The 16,618-nt window shown below is 34.0% G+C and overlaps 1 protein-coding gene across 2 annotated transcripts; it reads left to right on the top strand.

The window, feature by feature from the left end:
• Positions 1–11,773: 11,773 nt before the first annotated feature.
• LOC112522945 (protein ULTRAPETALA 1-like) lies at positions 11,774–15,982 on the top strand. 2 transcript variants are annotated; one of them, XM_025132305.1, is made up of 4 exons: positions 11,774–11,955; positions 12,091–12,318; positions 14,369–14,687; positions 15,650–15,982. In XM_025132305.1, exons 2-4 carry the CDS (start codon positions 12,099–12,101, stop codon positions 15,822–15,824), a joined length of 714 nt encoding a protein of 237 aa, XP_024988073.1. In that variant the 5' UTR covers positions 11,774–11,955; positions 12,091–12,098; the 3' UTR covers positions 15,825–15,982. The 2 variants fall into 2 exon arrangements, with proteins under 2 accessions (XP_024988073.1, XP_024988072.1); XM_025132304.1 differs by having other exon boundaries at positions 11,858–11,875.
• The last annotated feature ends 636 nt before the right edge of the window (positions 15,983–16,618 follow it).

Raw genomic sequence — 16,618 nt, 5'->3', positions numbered from 1 at the left:
TTTATTCAGATATGTTCTATATGTATCACTCATTTGGTTCTTGTCACATTGTTAATAATTATAAACCTCGTATTTATAATCATAAATGATTAGTGATATCTAACAATACATCATCTTCGTCTATGTGATAAGAATTGGAGATGTAGCATATAATCATTTCAACCTTTCAGGGTCATTTTCAGGGTACATGTTTAGTCGTACTAGTAGACGATTCGGCAGCTACTGCAGCCCCTGCTTCAACAGGCGGAACTCCAAGTTGAGGAATTACTCGAAATGCTGCCAAGATATCAGTATCCTTGGTTTCATAGTCAGGAGTATAATAAGTCAATTTATAATCTTTAACACCAGCTTTGAATCCAACACTTGCTTTAGTCTCTGTTTTGTGATGCCCTGATTGAATATTTTCGTTATCTATATCTTCAATTTCTTGATTTTCGAATATGGAAATAAAAGATATCGCGATATCTCCTATCATATATCTGAACATGTATGTGTTTCCACGATATTTTCTATTAAGGGGCCTAACTAGGGCCATTGCTCCTGTCACACAAAAGTGACAACAAATCATATATTGATCCGCAATACTATTTATATTCAGATATATGATCGACACACCTAAATACTGTTCTATCATTAAGTTTTGACGTGATTAGGATTAATGTCAAAGTACATCACTCACATACAATAGATCCCATAATCACAGGTCGAAGGACTGTATTTATGTTTACCACATGAAAAACACTTTTAACACTGCTATAACATTTAATATAAATTCTCATAGTGGGTCAATTCAATACACAAGTTCCCTAACTTGTACCTGTATATGGATTCTATATCTAATATGAATCTTTAATGTTAGTGCAAGTGTGTCAATTTTCGATAATCTGACGCTAACAATCAGAAACAAATGAATTATTTTGTGGACTAAAGATCTACTTAATGTTCATGAATTATACATTAATAATGAAGTTCGATATTGTTCGACAATTAATTCCATATACGATAACATCTTGAGAAACATGTCGCATCGCCTCGACGAACATGAAAATTTCAAACATCTCCTGTGACGCATGCAACCACGAAATTCAAAACAAAATCTGAATAAATTTCAAGACAAATAGGTGACCATCTGATAAAGATGATTTTCGATTGCAGTCGGGTTTTATGTTTTGTCTTAATAGTGGTGTTGTGAGCTGGAAGAGTTCCAAGCAAGCAACAGTAGTTGATTCTACAATATAAACTGAGTACATAACAGCATCAGATGCAACTAAGGAAGCTGTTTGGATCAAGAAATTTATTTCTCAACTTGGAGATTCCTAGTAGTGATAGTCTTATAGAGTTGTTAGGCGATAACAATGGAGCTATAACACATGCCAAGAAACCTAGATCTCATCAACGATCCAAACATATTCTTAGAAGATATCATCTCATTAAAGAGATTATTGAAAGAGGCGATGTTAGTATAAGCAGAGCGTTAACTGACAACAACGTTGTTGATCCACAAAACAAGCCATTAACACAATAGAAGCATGAAGGTATACGATGCATGCGTGATTTGACTTTAATGCAAGTGGGAGATTGTTAGTAAATGCTCAAAAATCAATCATAGGATGATTGTAATTTTGAGTTCCGTTTCATGAAACTAAGAGATAAATAAAAGACATTGTCCATTTTATTATGTCTATATTGTATTATATGTTTTAATTATTCATAATAAATAATCTTAGAATAATGTATTCTATGTAGGGATTCATATAAAGATATCGAATCTGCATATAGGTACAAGATGGAGATTTTGTCTACTAGACATGACTCCTTGTGAGAAATCCGTCGGTGTTTTTGATTAATTAAAAATATTTTTTTAAATGAAATAAATAAAATTTTAAATTAATCCACCGTTAAATCCGCTTGGAAAACTGGTCCGAATAATCTTTTTCTTTTTTAAAACATTTACCAACAGATTAACGGTGGATTCGTGACAGAAGTCAACGGATTTTGACTTTTTTAATTTCCGACAGTAATTTTCCAGCCGGAAAAAGGGTCATTTTTCTAGTAATGTTTTTAATAAAATATTAATTATATATATAAAAGTTTAATTGATTATAATTATATACGAGGCAGGATATGCCTGTCCAAATTTCTTTTTTCCATTGCCTAAGACCGCCCATTAATTTGAACAGGACCGTGCACCCAAGCCCGCCTACATCTCTTAAAATGGTTGTCCAAATCCGCTTTTCTAATGGGCCGGACAGATCAGGTCTAACAGGTCGCCGTACAATTCATGAACAGCTCTATTATATATATATATATATATATATATATATAATGCTTAATTAACATAAAAATACATATACTTTGGAAGCCAATATTCATGGTTAGGATCTGTCATACATTTTCCCACCACCAACATCCATCTTTAATTGTAAGTTGTTATCCAACGACACCATACATGCTTAAATTTCCCCATTTCCACTTGTGATATATTATGAAATTGAAATGTAACGACAACACACACTTTTTTTATTAATTTGGATATTCAACCCGTTATGCGAGCCGACTAATCCCATGGCAAACACCTGTTTTGTAGATAGCCCGGAGTCATTGCATTTGAACCTCCGTAGCCACAAGGGGATTTTTATTGCTCACTGGATTTGAACTTGAGACCTCTTGATACTTTTGACCTTTGAAACCAAGCTTAAACCAATCAAACACCACCTTATGATTAGTAATAAGCAAATTAAACATGCATGCAAAACAAGACAAGGTACATAGGAATGAAAATGCTTAATTAATTGCTTGTATCAATGCATGCCTTAAATGTACGTACACACTTCATTTCTTGGATTGGACACCCTTTAGTTGCTCATCAACCACCTCTCCAATGGCTTGGTTGGGATTTAATTGATATACATACATACACACATATATATACATACACACACATATATATACATACACACACACACACACATATATATATATATATATATATATATGATTGGTTCCGGTGAAAAGACAAATTACGGTGAGAAGGGTAAGAATGGATCTTCACCTTTCAATCAATCTTAATTGAATATCAACACTAATAAGATGCACTAAATTAATTCTTTTATAAAACGCAATTCATGAGTGAGCATGAGATTAAAAGTGATTAAGGGTGGGGATACTCTTCTTATATATATATATATATATATAGAGAGAGAGAGAGAGAGAGAGAGAGAGGACGTTTCAAATGCAACTCATCACATTTGTACAATCAATACAACTCAATCGATTGAGATATTTATAGAAATAATGAGAGTTCATTTATAATAATTTGAATATATTAGGAAACAATCTAAACTTTTATGAAATCGCATATTCATCAAATTAAATGGACGATTGAGATTAAATTTTATTGGTTGTACAAATGTAAATGGTTGCATAATAACTTACACACACACACACTCTCTCTCTCTCTCTCTCTCTCTATATATATATATATATATATATATATATATATATGTACATACATACATATAGGCGAAGGATTGTGTGAGCAGTAGAGTTAAGGTGAAAGTGTAAGAAGAAATTTGGAACCTTGATCACTTTTAATCTCAAACTCACTCATGAATCACGCTTGATACAAGGAATGATCCGGTGCATCTAATTCTAATGTGCATTCAAAGGTGGAGATCTCTTCTCACACTTCTCACCTTAACTCTCCTTCTCACCGGATCAATTATCTTCTAAAGCACAATTCATGGGTGAGCATAAGATTAAAAGTGATCAAGGGTTCGGATCTCATCTTACGCTTCTCACCATAACTTCCCTTCTCATATGATCGTTCGCCTAGATCGTGTGAGAAAAAGAGTTAAAATGAGAAGGTAAAAAGAGATCTGGATCATTGATCACTTTTAATCTCACCCCACCCATAAATTGCGTATTAAATGAAAATTTGATTTAACTTTCTATTTTGGATTTACAAAAATATAAATATATTTATTTTGAACGTAGGCATGCATTTGGTGTAATGTATTAAGAGCTTGTGAACACTAATAAAATATGTAATTTAAAACGGAGGAATTCTTGTCCAGAGCGCATATTTTTATGGATTGAGTTGATCAGGTTGAAAGCATTTTAATAACTCAATTTAATGTGGACAGTTTGAAAATTTTCAACCCAACCCAACCTAAAAAAAAGTGCATATGGGTTGGTCCATTTGATCGGGTTGTGGTTAAACAAAGTAAAATCAAAATTGAGAACATAAAAGTAAATGAAGCATTTCTTTGAAATACGATCAATCATTCAAAACAGGTGTTAGATATAACTTTCCAATAATGTTGTCTTATGAGTTTCATTGCTCCTTGTTGTCGAGTCGTTTTTGGTAACATATACATATTAAAGAGAAATACAAATAATTTTAGAGAAACCGCTAAAACTTTCATCGGGTTAGTCGGGCTACTTTGAGTCTAACCCAATTTTAATCCAATAGATTCAATTATATAGCGGGTTATCCGGGGTTGATTTTTTTGGGATTTTTCTGATTGGGTTGGCCGGATTGATCGGTCTTTTAAGCGTCCCTATTTGTGTGCATGATACTTAACGTTTTTAGTGAAACATGGGGCAAATTTGAAAAGAAGATTATTATTAGGGGGTTGTCCATAAAAAATAGAAGTCTTTTGGGTCAAAATTTAAAAAGTAAAGAATAGAGTTAATAGCATCCCAATATGCTTTTTAGAGTTTTTAAGGCTGTAATTGGTATATAGGACTAGACATGATAGAATCGGACAAAACTTTTTTTTTTTTTTTTTTTTGATATGAATGTGACAGGACAAGATTTCACTATCCCACATTTGATGTGACATGAGAAATGGGACAAAAAAGACTTTTTCTTGTTCCACCAATATAGGTGGAACAAAATGAGACAATAATGTGATATAAACTAAAATATTACTAATTAACCTTCATCTGATATATAATCTTAACATGATATTTATTTTAGTGGTCACACTGCTAGTCGTGGGCACCGCCACCACTGGTAGCCACTATCGGTCACCTCCACCTCCTCTTCTACTATAACAACCACCGTCAACCACCACTTTATATCACCACCAACATGGTCGGCCACCGACCACCACCCTCCATTGCCACCACCACTACCACCGCTGGCCACCTCCACCTTTTCCTCTACTACAACAACCACCTCCACAACCATCGTCGACCACCACCATTACCACTATGAGCCACCTCACCACCACCATAACCACCACAATCAGCTACCACTACCACTATCTACCATTTTCAAGTCTTCCACAACTATCGTCGGACACCGACCACCACCTCCACCATAACCAACATCACCTCTACCTCTACCCCTACCTCCACCATAACCACCAAAACCACCATCGACTACCACCAACACTATCCACCACCACAACTATATAGGCCACAACTACCTCCTCCATCACTACTGACCGCCACCGCTACCACCACCACCATCCACCATCTTCACGTCCTCTACAACCATTATCGTCCACCAATCACCAATGTTTCTACTTCCACAACCATTATTGTTGCAACAATCATTGTTCTTGTGACAATATTCACCATGCCTTCGCTAATTGATAAAAATCTTCCAAACCAAATAAAACATAATTTCTCATTTGTATTAACCGAGTTTTTTCAAACTATCATCAATTATATCAAAATTTTCATTCAAATTTGGTATTATTATATTTATATATATATGAAATATGTGTAAAAATATTTATAAATTTAATTATTACTTTATTTGTGTTAATTATAACTATTATATATGATATATAAAAGCATCAAATAATTTTTGGAGGCAACTTGTCTTACTTCCCCTCAGAATGATGAATCCCATAATTCCAAGCCCAACCCTAGACACTCTAAGATCATTTTTCAAGTTCTGTCATGTTCAGTCCTAGTCGTACCAAACACTAGACAAATACTTGTTTTTTCCAGTATTGTCCCGTCCAGTCCTGTCTAGTCCTACCCTTTTGTTATATCCACTGTTGTCCTATCAAATCCTCTCCAATCATGTCTGCATACCAAATGTTATCTAAGAGGTTTTAAAAAATGAAAAACCTTGATGTGTGGTTTCCCAATTTAGTCACGACTTTTTTCAAGGAGGTTTTTCGTCATAGGTAGCAACTGCATGACCAATTTTTCCAGAGGTTTTTCATATTTAACTTACTAGAATTTTATAATAGTCTCGTATTTATCAGTTTTATTTATTAATATATTTAAATAAAAATAATGTAAAATAAATACATAATTAAAGTAATTATACATTTTTGATATATTTAAATTAATTTCTTAAATTTCTATATATATATATATATATATATATATATTTTTAATTTATTACGGATTTTTTGATAACCGATTTTTTTAATTGCACATACTTTTGAACTAACTTTTTTAGTTTTTATTTTATATACTTTTATACATATTTATACGGATTTCTTAATAACCAATTTATACTTTTGAATCAAATTTTTATTAAAACTTCATACAATTTTTACGAATTTCTTGATAACTCAGTTTTTATTTTTTACTGTAAATGCTTTTAAATTACACTTTTTTTTTAAAATTTTTATTTTACATAGTTTTATACAATTTTTTTCCAGATTTCTTGATAACCCAATTTTTATTTTTATTGTACATAATTTTAAATTAACTTTTTTTTATAAATTTTATTGTATATAACCTTTTATAAAAAAAATCTACGGATTTCTTGACGACCCAATTTTTATAATAAGAANATAAGTTGTACTTTTGCATACTTTACTTGTAATCTTGAATTTTAAGTAAACATTGATTTTATGTGATTTTGAGAAAGTGATAATGTTTTAATTTTTGAATAAAATATAAATTTAAAAATATCATAAAATTTTGAAAAAAAAATATCGATATCAGTATTAAATTTTTTTTTTAAAGTTCTTGTGTTTTGGTGTAATTTTCTTAATTAATTTTTTTAATTATAATTTAATTTAGGTTTAGTAACAAAAAAATTTAATTTAGGTTTAATTATATAATTTTTTATATAGATAATAACTAAGTATTATGTTACTTATCAATGATTATCCTAATTATATTTTAGATTTTTTATATTCAAAATTAGATGTTTATCCAATATTTGATTATGTTTATCTGTAGTTAGCTAGACGAATTCAAGTATGGAGCTTTAATAAGTTGTACTTATGCACAATTTACTTGTACTCTTAAATTTTAAGTAATATGCATCGATAAACAGTACTTCGCGCATAAAAAATCATTTTTAAGAGTTTTTGTCAAATGCTTTATAATATAGTATAGATATATTTAAGATATTTGTTGTTGTATAATAAGAAACTTATATATAATACATATCGTATTAAAATAATAAAAAAAATTATATAAAATAAATACATAATTAAATTAATAATATTTTATCGATATAAATAAATATGTATTTTTATTAATAAGAATATAATCAATATAAATTCAAAATGGTGGAACCCTGAAAAGTTTGGAAAAGCTATTCATAAATTTGAGTGGAATTTTTTTTATCATAGTAAAAGTATGTTGAAAATTTTAAGTTATTGAGTTGACGGTGATATAGAATAAAATCAAGGTTCTAAATGGCATGGGGCGTGGCGTGGCGGCGCAGTCAAGCCACAAACCTTACGAGTTATGGCGGAGGCCATGGCATTTTCTAAAGTATGACTTAAGGCGACAAATCTGTATATAATATATATATGTATGTATGTGTGTGTGTGTGTGTGTCTCTGTGTGTGTTTATGTCGGTGTCTTGAACAATAAATATTAAGTCATTACCAATTTAAATGCATATAAAACGATAAACAAAAGAAGAACCATGAATTGATAATTTGATATCACATATACATAAAGTTTACAAAAATGATATCAGATATATAAATTAATCCCTTTATAGTCCCTGTTTGGTAATCAAATAACAAAATCAAAGAAATGAAATCAAAGAACAACGAATGAAAGTAATCGAACTATATTTGTCATATGCCATGGTGGTCCCTCCTGGACCGCCAGGATCCCACGAGTGAATCGAAAGTTGGATCTACATTGGATCTCACCTGAATCGCCCCATAAAAATTGAAGATATTTCAATAGCAAGAGGAAATAGTTTTTTTTTTCATAAGGAATTACAATGTCTTTCTATGCTGACGTACTCCTCCTGTTCGAACCGGGGTTTGAAACAAAACTTGTAAGAATCGATTTAGTTGATGGAAGACCCAAGTTCCATAGCTTTTGGTCTGCTATCCCGATCATGATTAGCCTACCCCTGCCTGTAACCCAACAGATAAAGTACATTACATAGCATTACATAGTCTGTTTTAGGGATTGACGACTTACCCATTCAGTGACTTTGTAGCGAAATTCCTTGTTGGGTAAGTTCCCACCATTATGCGCCTCTGCATCTAGCATTTGGTAGACCTCATACAATAACTGATATAATTGCACTTCACGCTCCAACTTTTTGGGGAATAAGCATCGACTAACTTTGTGCCAGCAGCCGCGACAGCTCTCCTAGGGTTCTCTTATCGGGATCCCTAGGGAACGACTTCTCTCTTTCAAGACAGAGACAACGAGGATTCAAGTTCCTTGAAATATTTTCTCAAAGATTCTTATTCATCTACTTGATATTTTGAAAATGGGTTGGTTGTCAGATCTAGTATGGATCGTACATGGACGGTAGTTGGAGTCAGTGTGAATCAAACCCATGTTTGAATTACCGAGAAGTAATTTTTTTCCTCCATTTTGTTGATTAAGTATTTCACTCATATAAACTATAAAGTTATATTTATATTTATTGCTATTCAAGTTTTAAAAATTGTAATTTTCCGTGACGCCTTATAACGCCATAACGCCATGACATGCAATAACGTGCCATAACGAGCTCGACACCTTACATCCATGCCAAAAGGGTTAACATGACGACAAGGTGGCATAAAACTGTAACGTGCTTTTTAAAATACTGAATAAAATAATATTAAGGTAAAGACTCAACATTGTGGTTGCTTTTAAGAAAGGTAAGATGTGTGTGTGTGTTTCATTTCCCATTTTGAAAACGATAGAGTTGCTATTCCTTTTTCCCATTATACCCCTTCACTTTTGGCGTATTTAATATTTAAATCTCTATTGTAAAACAATACTATCTTTGTAATTGTTGTCCCTAAAAGTCAATTTACCGTTATAAAGGATTCATAGAGACGACATAACGTTTTCGTTGCTATACCTTCTTACTGAACCATGTTATCGTTGAAGCTCACTTTTTTGTAGCCTTCATGCTATTATGTTTATAAGCTACTGGTATTATTTATTGATAAAATATTTTAGATATTTTATTATGTGTAAAATAACTGTTAAGCCATTCATTAAGCCATAGAGCTGCCCAAGAAACGAGTCAAAAGAGCTTAGTTGTACTAAAAGAACATTTTAGTCCTCTTCATTATAACCAGTTACTGGTCCTATATTTATGTTTGATTTGGACTTGACAGAACCAATCAGTCCTGCTTATCATTATTTTATTGTATGTGTACATATATATTGTGTATATCTACAAATAATTCAAGAAAGTTACGAGAAGTAACCGTCAAAGGCCTCGACCTGTCCTTGATGATCAGACTCATTTTAACTGAAATTTAGGTTTAACTAAGAGTATGTTAAACTAGTCATTAGTTGGTCTCGAATAAAAAGTCATAACTAATAAACCGAATTGATTCCGTAATTGGGCCTTGAGAGAGTGGCCTTTTGTTAGATGTTACATATTAGTCCTAAAACCCCAATATGTAACCACAAGGGTGATGCCTGATTGTTTTGAGCTTGTCTCCAAAGGTCAAAAGTATCTGGAGGTCCAAGGTTCAAATCCAAGGAGGAATAAAAATCCCCTTGTGGCCACGGAGGTTCAAATGCGGTGACTCCGGACTATCTGCAAAGCAGACGGTCACCCTGGGATTAGTCGGCTCATATAGCGGGTTGGATATCCAGGTTAATAAAAAAAAAAAAAACCCAATATGTGCCCCTGGCAAAAGATTGGTCGATTTGGGGATGAAAATGGTGCTTTTGTTTAATAAGTAACATGTGTTTATTAATCTGACTGTTTATTATTTCTTAAACTAAAAATATAACATAACGAAATAGTAAAGTCTTTATAACTGATATATGATTACTAAACAGTAATATCTTCATATGGACAATTTTGAGCTCCAAAAAAGACATGACAGTAGAGTTGGTCCTAAAATCTAGGACGAATTGCGTAAAAGTACTGCTTACTTTATTTTGATTTCTATTTTCTGTAACGTACTTTTAAGCTTTCATTTTAATTCCTCAGATATGACATCTAAAACATTTATGGGCTGTTTGGCAATTGCTGAATGGTTTAGTGCAGAATGATTAAGAGACTCTCATGATATAATGCAAAATGAAATATAATTGTTTGATAATTGTGTACAATGAAATTAGGGCTCTTAATGGTTAAGGGAGATTCATGGTACAAAATTATTCAGAGAGAATTAGAACCATTAAGAGACATATTTTTTTTTACCAAACAAGATTCATCTCTTAATGGAACTATTAAGAGGTAAACAAACAACCCCTTATATCTGGTTTACAACTGAAAATACTGACATATTTTATCTGATTCTTACTTTTTTTAATATATATTTTGATCTAAACATTAAAAATATTAATTATAATATATAAAATGAAAATACTTAAGAAATATATTACATAAAATTAATAAGAATTAAAGGATGGTTGATCACATTTATATTCCATTTGCCATGAAAGATGGGTCACATGGTTCCCATCCATAATCAATCCACACCAATTGCCCTAAAGTTTATTGGACAATCTCCAAGGTATCAATTCCCCTTTTGTCCTTTACAAGAGAGACACATAGTGATAGGTGAAGTGTGTGTCCCACAACCCCAACCCTACCCAAACTATACACACACACTCTCTCTCTCTCTCTCTCTCTCTCTCTCTCTCTCTCTCTCACACACACACACACACTCACACTCTCTCTCTATATCTATATCTATATCTATATCTATATATATAGATACATATAACTTGTTTGGTTTGGATGGTTGTAGTAACCATTTCCACTTCCCAAAATGCTTTCTTTTCAAGACTCTTTTCAATAACTACAACCAAGATTTACCAACCATCATCTCTTGAATCAAGACCCTTTTCCATAACTAGAACCAAGCATCAAGACCATCGGTTCGGGACACGTATGCGAGACTAGAAAGCCAGAAATGATGAACGGATGAACCGAACCGTAATGGGTTCGGATAATATTGGATGGTGGAAAGGGAAATGTATGACTGTATCAAGTGTCTTATTGATTAAGATGAAAAGGAAAGAAGGCACAAAAAGTTGAAGTTTTAGATGTATTATTATTATTATTATGATCTTACATGGTTCAGGATCCTAGCCTCTCTGCAGGTCATGTCATGCAAACCGCAGCCTGTTCTCAACATTTTTTACATACTTAATTTACACTTTACACCCTCTACTTTCGTTTATTCCAAAAAGACATGGTGTTTTTTGCTTTCTTTTCTATTACAGCCAGCTCAGCTCATTCATGTCATTCATTACAACTCCCGTCACCAACCCCAAAACCAACCAATTTCATTTCACACATCTCTCTCTCTCTCTCTCTCTCACGTATACACACACGCACACACACTAAATAAACGCTCAAAAACCCTTTCGTTCTCTCTCTCTCTCTCTCTCTCTGTGCCTTATTCAACTCCCCATCAGATCTCTTTCTCTCTCTATATATCAGAGATGCGTGTTTGTTAAAGATTTCTTGCCTTCCTCTGTTCTCATCTTCTGGGTATCTCTCTCTCTCTCTCTCTCTCTTTCTCGCAGAGAGTTCAACGCATACGTTGCGGTTACATATAACTCGTGATATAGGTAAGGGTAAGAGGCAAGTGTATCTCGACAAGTATAAGATACCCTTGAAGTATCTTTGATTGTTTTTCTGCTTTTCGGTTTGATTCTTATCATAAAGATAAAAGCTTTGGTTTTTTGTTGGTGAGATAATAACAGAGGGAGAGATGGCTAATGGTGTGGACGAGAATGTGGTGGATGGTTCCACAATGTTTAGCGATGAAGAGGTGAGGGAGATAAGTGGGTTCAAGCGTGGCGGCGATGATTACGTTGAGGTCACGTGCGGGTGCACGAGCCATCGCTACGGCGATGCCGTTGGGACGCTTAGGGTTTTCACTAGCGGTGATCTCGAAATCAGCTGCGAATGTACCCCTGGTTGTCAAGAAGGTCACCCCCTTTTTCTCTAGACCCACTTGCATGTGTTAATGTGATTATGTGTAATATGTGGGTTTTCTTGGAGTTGGTGTAAATGTCACTCTGTGGTCGTGAATTTTGACTCCATTCTTTAACAAATACTTCCTTCTCATCACATGTCTCCGTGAATTTTCAGTCCTCTTTCAGGTTGGTAGCTTCATACACGTTAACTGTATGATGATATGACTGACTGAAAATTGGGTCTATCTTTATATGGCTTTTACATGATGTTGTATACGTTTATCTCTACTTTCATGCCCTTATGATTCGTTGTGATCTTTGCCTGTTAGTGTTTGTGTATAGTATTCAAACCTTATCTTCTTTCGTCTTTGTTTATCCTTAGAGTCTTTCTTCTTGGATGGCCGGGTGATGTGATTGGTGTCTATATATTTGATCTTTCTTAATGCAATGTTTTGATAATGGGTTTTGTTTCAAGTTTCGGATTCCTTGCTTGCAGAGTTCTGTTATCCACTTTACACAAGTGACATGTTCACATGATCATAGAAAGGTTTGTGTTTTGTATATGGCACCTTGCTGAATGTTTCAAGTGTTGGCCTTTGACATGATTTGTTCTTGTGCAATTATTTAGAGTAATTATGGTTTAAGAGGCTGGGAATACATAATTATGCATATGCTGCATTTACATGGTCGCGTTTTCTATCATCCCATAGAATGACGATTTAGTAATTTAATAGCAATATTTTCGCTCGGTGCTATTTGACTTTGCTATTTGTGGTGTTGTCATCATATGCATTTAAAGTCTGTTACTTTGGATGAGCAAGGGCTGGGTTAAATATTCAGGGAGGATTTGGTGATTAGAGTTTCATCTTTCTGCCATAGGGTGTCTTATATATGACCTTTGTCATTTAATTTAGTAATCTGATCAAGCAATTTGGTTGGGAGCTACTAGAATTGACATTTATAATGTTTTGAAGTGGCACTCTATGCTTCCAGCGGTGGTTATATCTTCTAACAAAACGATGATAGAATATTTATTGCATATGTTTTTAAAAGGGATATTATGATATACCGCTAATTCAGAGTGAACTGAGAACATCAGAATGTCTAATAAATGTAGCTGTTTTGGTGGATGACATGTTTGAAAAGCCAACCAGCTACCTCCTACTTTCTTGAACTGTTCTGAGATTATTCAAGCATGTCCGCTAACTCATCCTCCGATCTGCACAAATCAAGTTGTTTCATTTTCTTTATCTTTATATGGCCTTCAAGGTTACTTATCTTTAAGTTCTTAGTCTAATGTTGTGTCATGCAAATGCCAAGGTATTATTCATTTTGGTCATTTAAAATTCCATTTTGTGGCGCTGTTTATATAAGTACGAGAAAACCCAAAGATTTAATCATGGTCCCATTATAGAACATATATAGTCTTGTAAGATTGTAGGAATTCGGTATAAATGAACATAACTTACTAGCTATTTTTCTATATTGATGGATAGATTATTATTGATGGTGGCAATTTTTGTTGGATAAACAAAAATCTAAGCAATATTGATGGTCATGATTTGCCATGATTTTTAGAATATTTCATTTTATTTTACTGATAAATTACAAAAATACCCATTAGCTAGTACTCATTCAATGCAGAAGTATGACCTGAACATTGGATGTCTATCTGCTGATGATGCTCTAAATGACTGTTTCTTACATGATGCCTTTATTGTAGTACTTGTAGCTTTTGGAACTCAAGTTAAGAATTCTGATGATTCTACTTTGGATCTGATCATGAGGCCACTCATAAAAGAAACCCCTCCCCCCTTTTTTAACATCCTTCCAATAATTGCATCTCTTTTACCATTGGAGGATTGGACACTAGCATCTAGTTGTTATGTTTGTAAATGTATCACAAAATCCTACAGTTGGCATTACTGTCCCCTCAACGACTAAATGCATCTAGCTTTTTAGCTGTCAAAACAATGTGATCATCTCCTTTTTTAAAACTTGTAATTATTCTTAAATGCCAAATTTCCACACTTTATTTAGTAGAAAATGTTGTGATGTTCAGATAAGTTGACCCCGGCTGCTTTTGAGAAGCATTCTGGAAGAGAAACATCGAGGAAATGGAAGAATAATGTTTGGGTGATTGTTGATGGAGAAAAAGTTCCTTTGTCAAAAACTGCACTCTTGAAGTATTACAATCAAGCTTTAAGCAATGGGTCCAACAGATCCCAAGCTGTCCGTGTTTGCCATCGGGATGAATTTCTTAAGTGCACACAATGCAATAAGCATCGAAGGTTCCGTCTCCGCACAAAAGAAGAATGTCGAACTTATCATGATGCTTTTATAAATGCTAATTGGAAGTGTTCCGATATGCCTTATGACAAGTATGTGTCTACACCTCTCCTTTCTATTATGATTTAATGACCTTTGGAACCATTTCATTTGGTTTTTTTGCTGCAAACGAACCTTCACTCTTGTAAAAATGCACAAACTAAAGATTTTAAACATGAAGTGCCGTGTATGCTTCTTTTTTTCACTTTCATTTCCACAAGCTGCTAGAGATGGTTTGATTTTGCAAATCATGGTGTTTTTCTTTGTTTCTTTGCGAGAATGACGGTTAGTAGGCAACAAAAAGGCAAGCATGATGGTTATCAATGACTCTTTTGTGTTTATAAATCATACAAGCAGGGTAGTGACGATTACAATACGCAGTAGAAAAAGCGTAGCTATATACTACAATCTCGTGTAGCATATATGTTTCAAAAGACGTATGAAGTACTATTTGGATTCCCATTTATTAATTTAGAGTCTTGTAATGCTCAGCCCACTGGCAACCAGTGCTTAATGTGGGTGACAGCATATGTGAGTTATGATGTCTGCTATAGTGTATTGATGCAAAAACAGTGATTCTAAAATTAGAGACCGACTTTTAAGATGTTAAAGAAAAAAATACCAATAACAAGAAGATTTTGGGAACATGAATGCGATTTGTCAATGCCCTTTTTTCTAAAGAATGGTTGGTTTAGTGGCAATTCACTTGAAAATTGCCTGGTACGTCGAGTGTTAGCTTTGCGTTGACTTTGTGGGCCAAAGCAGTTTCGTGTATCATGGTTATAGAAACAATCTTGAAAGCAATTCTTTGTTATCAGCGATGAATTCCAAATTATCAGAAGTCCCTCCGTCTCTTAACTTGATCATCCTGGTTTTTAGCTTCATCGTTAAATGGCTGAGATTCAATATGAATGATGTAGCTCTGTTTTTCGTGAAGTGTCACTTGCTTGTTTTTCAACTGACTGTTTTGTGTATGATTACCTGCTTTTTCGTGACCATTTGCTTGTTTTTTCAGAATAACATGCGATGATGATGAGGAAAGAGCAAGCCGAAGGGTGTACAGAGGCTGTTTGCGTTCTCCGACTTGCAGAGGCTGCACATCCTGTGTTTGTTTCGGTTGCGGGACCTGTCGTTTTTCAGACTGCGATTGTCAGACATGCATTGACTTCACGATGAACGCTAAAGCTTAGGGAAAACCTGTTTTTAAGCGTAATTTATTCCGGTAATTGAAACTTTACGTGTTTATGTTGTCGTGTTTTACTAGCTACTTACGAAGTTAAGCGTAATTGAAAAACGTGATGATTGTCTTGATTTCTCCATGCTATTTTTCTAAACTTTGCTTTCACAATTGAAAATTCCATGTTTATAACAAAGATTTCACATCATTGTCTGTTAATTAACCCAACATTAAATAATATAAAAGCAGACATTTTAAAGGTTCTTGTACAACCCTACATGAAGGACATTTTGGTCCTTTTACATATAATTATGAATTTTTTCTGTTTAATGTACCCACACACCAATGACAAGAAGAGTTCAGTAACACGACCATAAGCCACGACCTTCATTACATTGCATGGGATGGGACTATCCTCCAAAGCAGCACCCGCGTTACTTGACCATCAGAGACTTCGGAAAAAATGGTCAATGGTAATGCTCCTTTTGCTAGAAAGTTTGCAAACGATGATGTGGTTCTAGACAAGATTTATCAGGAACTGCTGGGCCGTAGGAACCGGTTTGGTCAAGGCGCATGGTGTGTAGCGAGCTCGGACAATTGGTCGGACCCTTGTGTGGTTCATGGCGATGATTCTGTCTTCATGCCTGGTCCAGGGACCGTGAGGCTGAGTGGCCTGTTCAGACAGCTTTTGTCTCAAGATTCTTAAAGCAAGCGGTGTCCATCTTGAGAGACTAAGGGGTTGTTTACTCAACACTTAATGTCTCTTGCCGGGTAAGAGATGTTTATAGTATGTTATTTTGATGACCA

This window comes from Cynara cardunculus (assembly GCF_001531365.2).
Source record: "Cynara cardunculus var. scolymus isolate 2C chromosome LG 12, CcrdV1, whole genome shotgun sequence".
Taxonomy (NCBI): Eukaryota; Viridiplantae; Streptophyta; class Magnoliopsida; order Asterales; family Asteraceae; genus Cynara; species Cynara cardunculus.
This window is presented reverse-complemented; position numbering and strand designations above follow the sequence as displayed.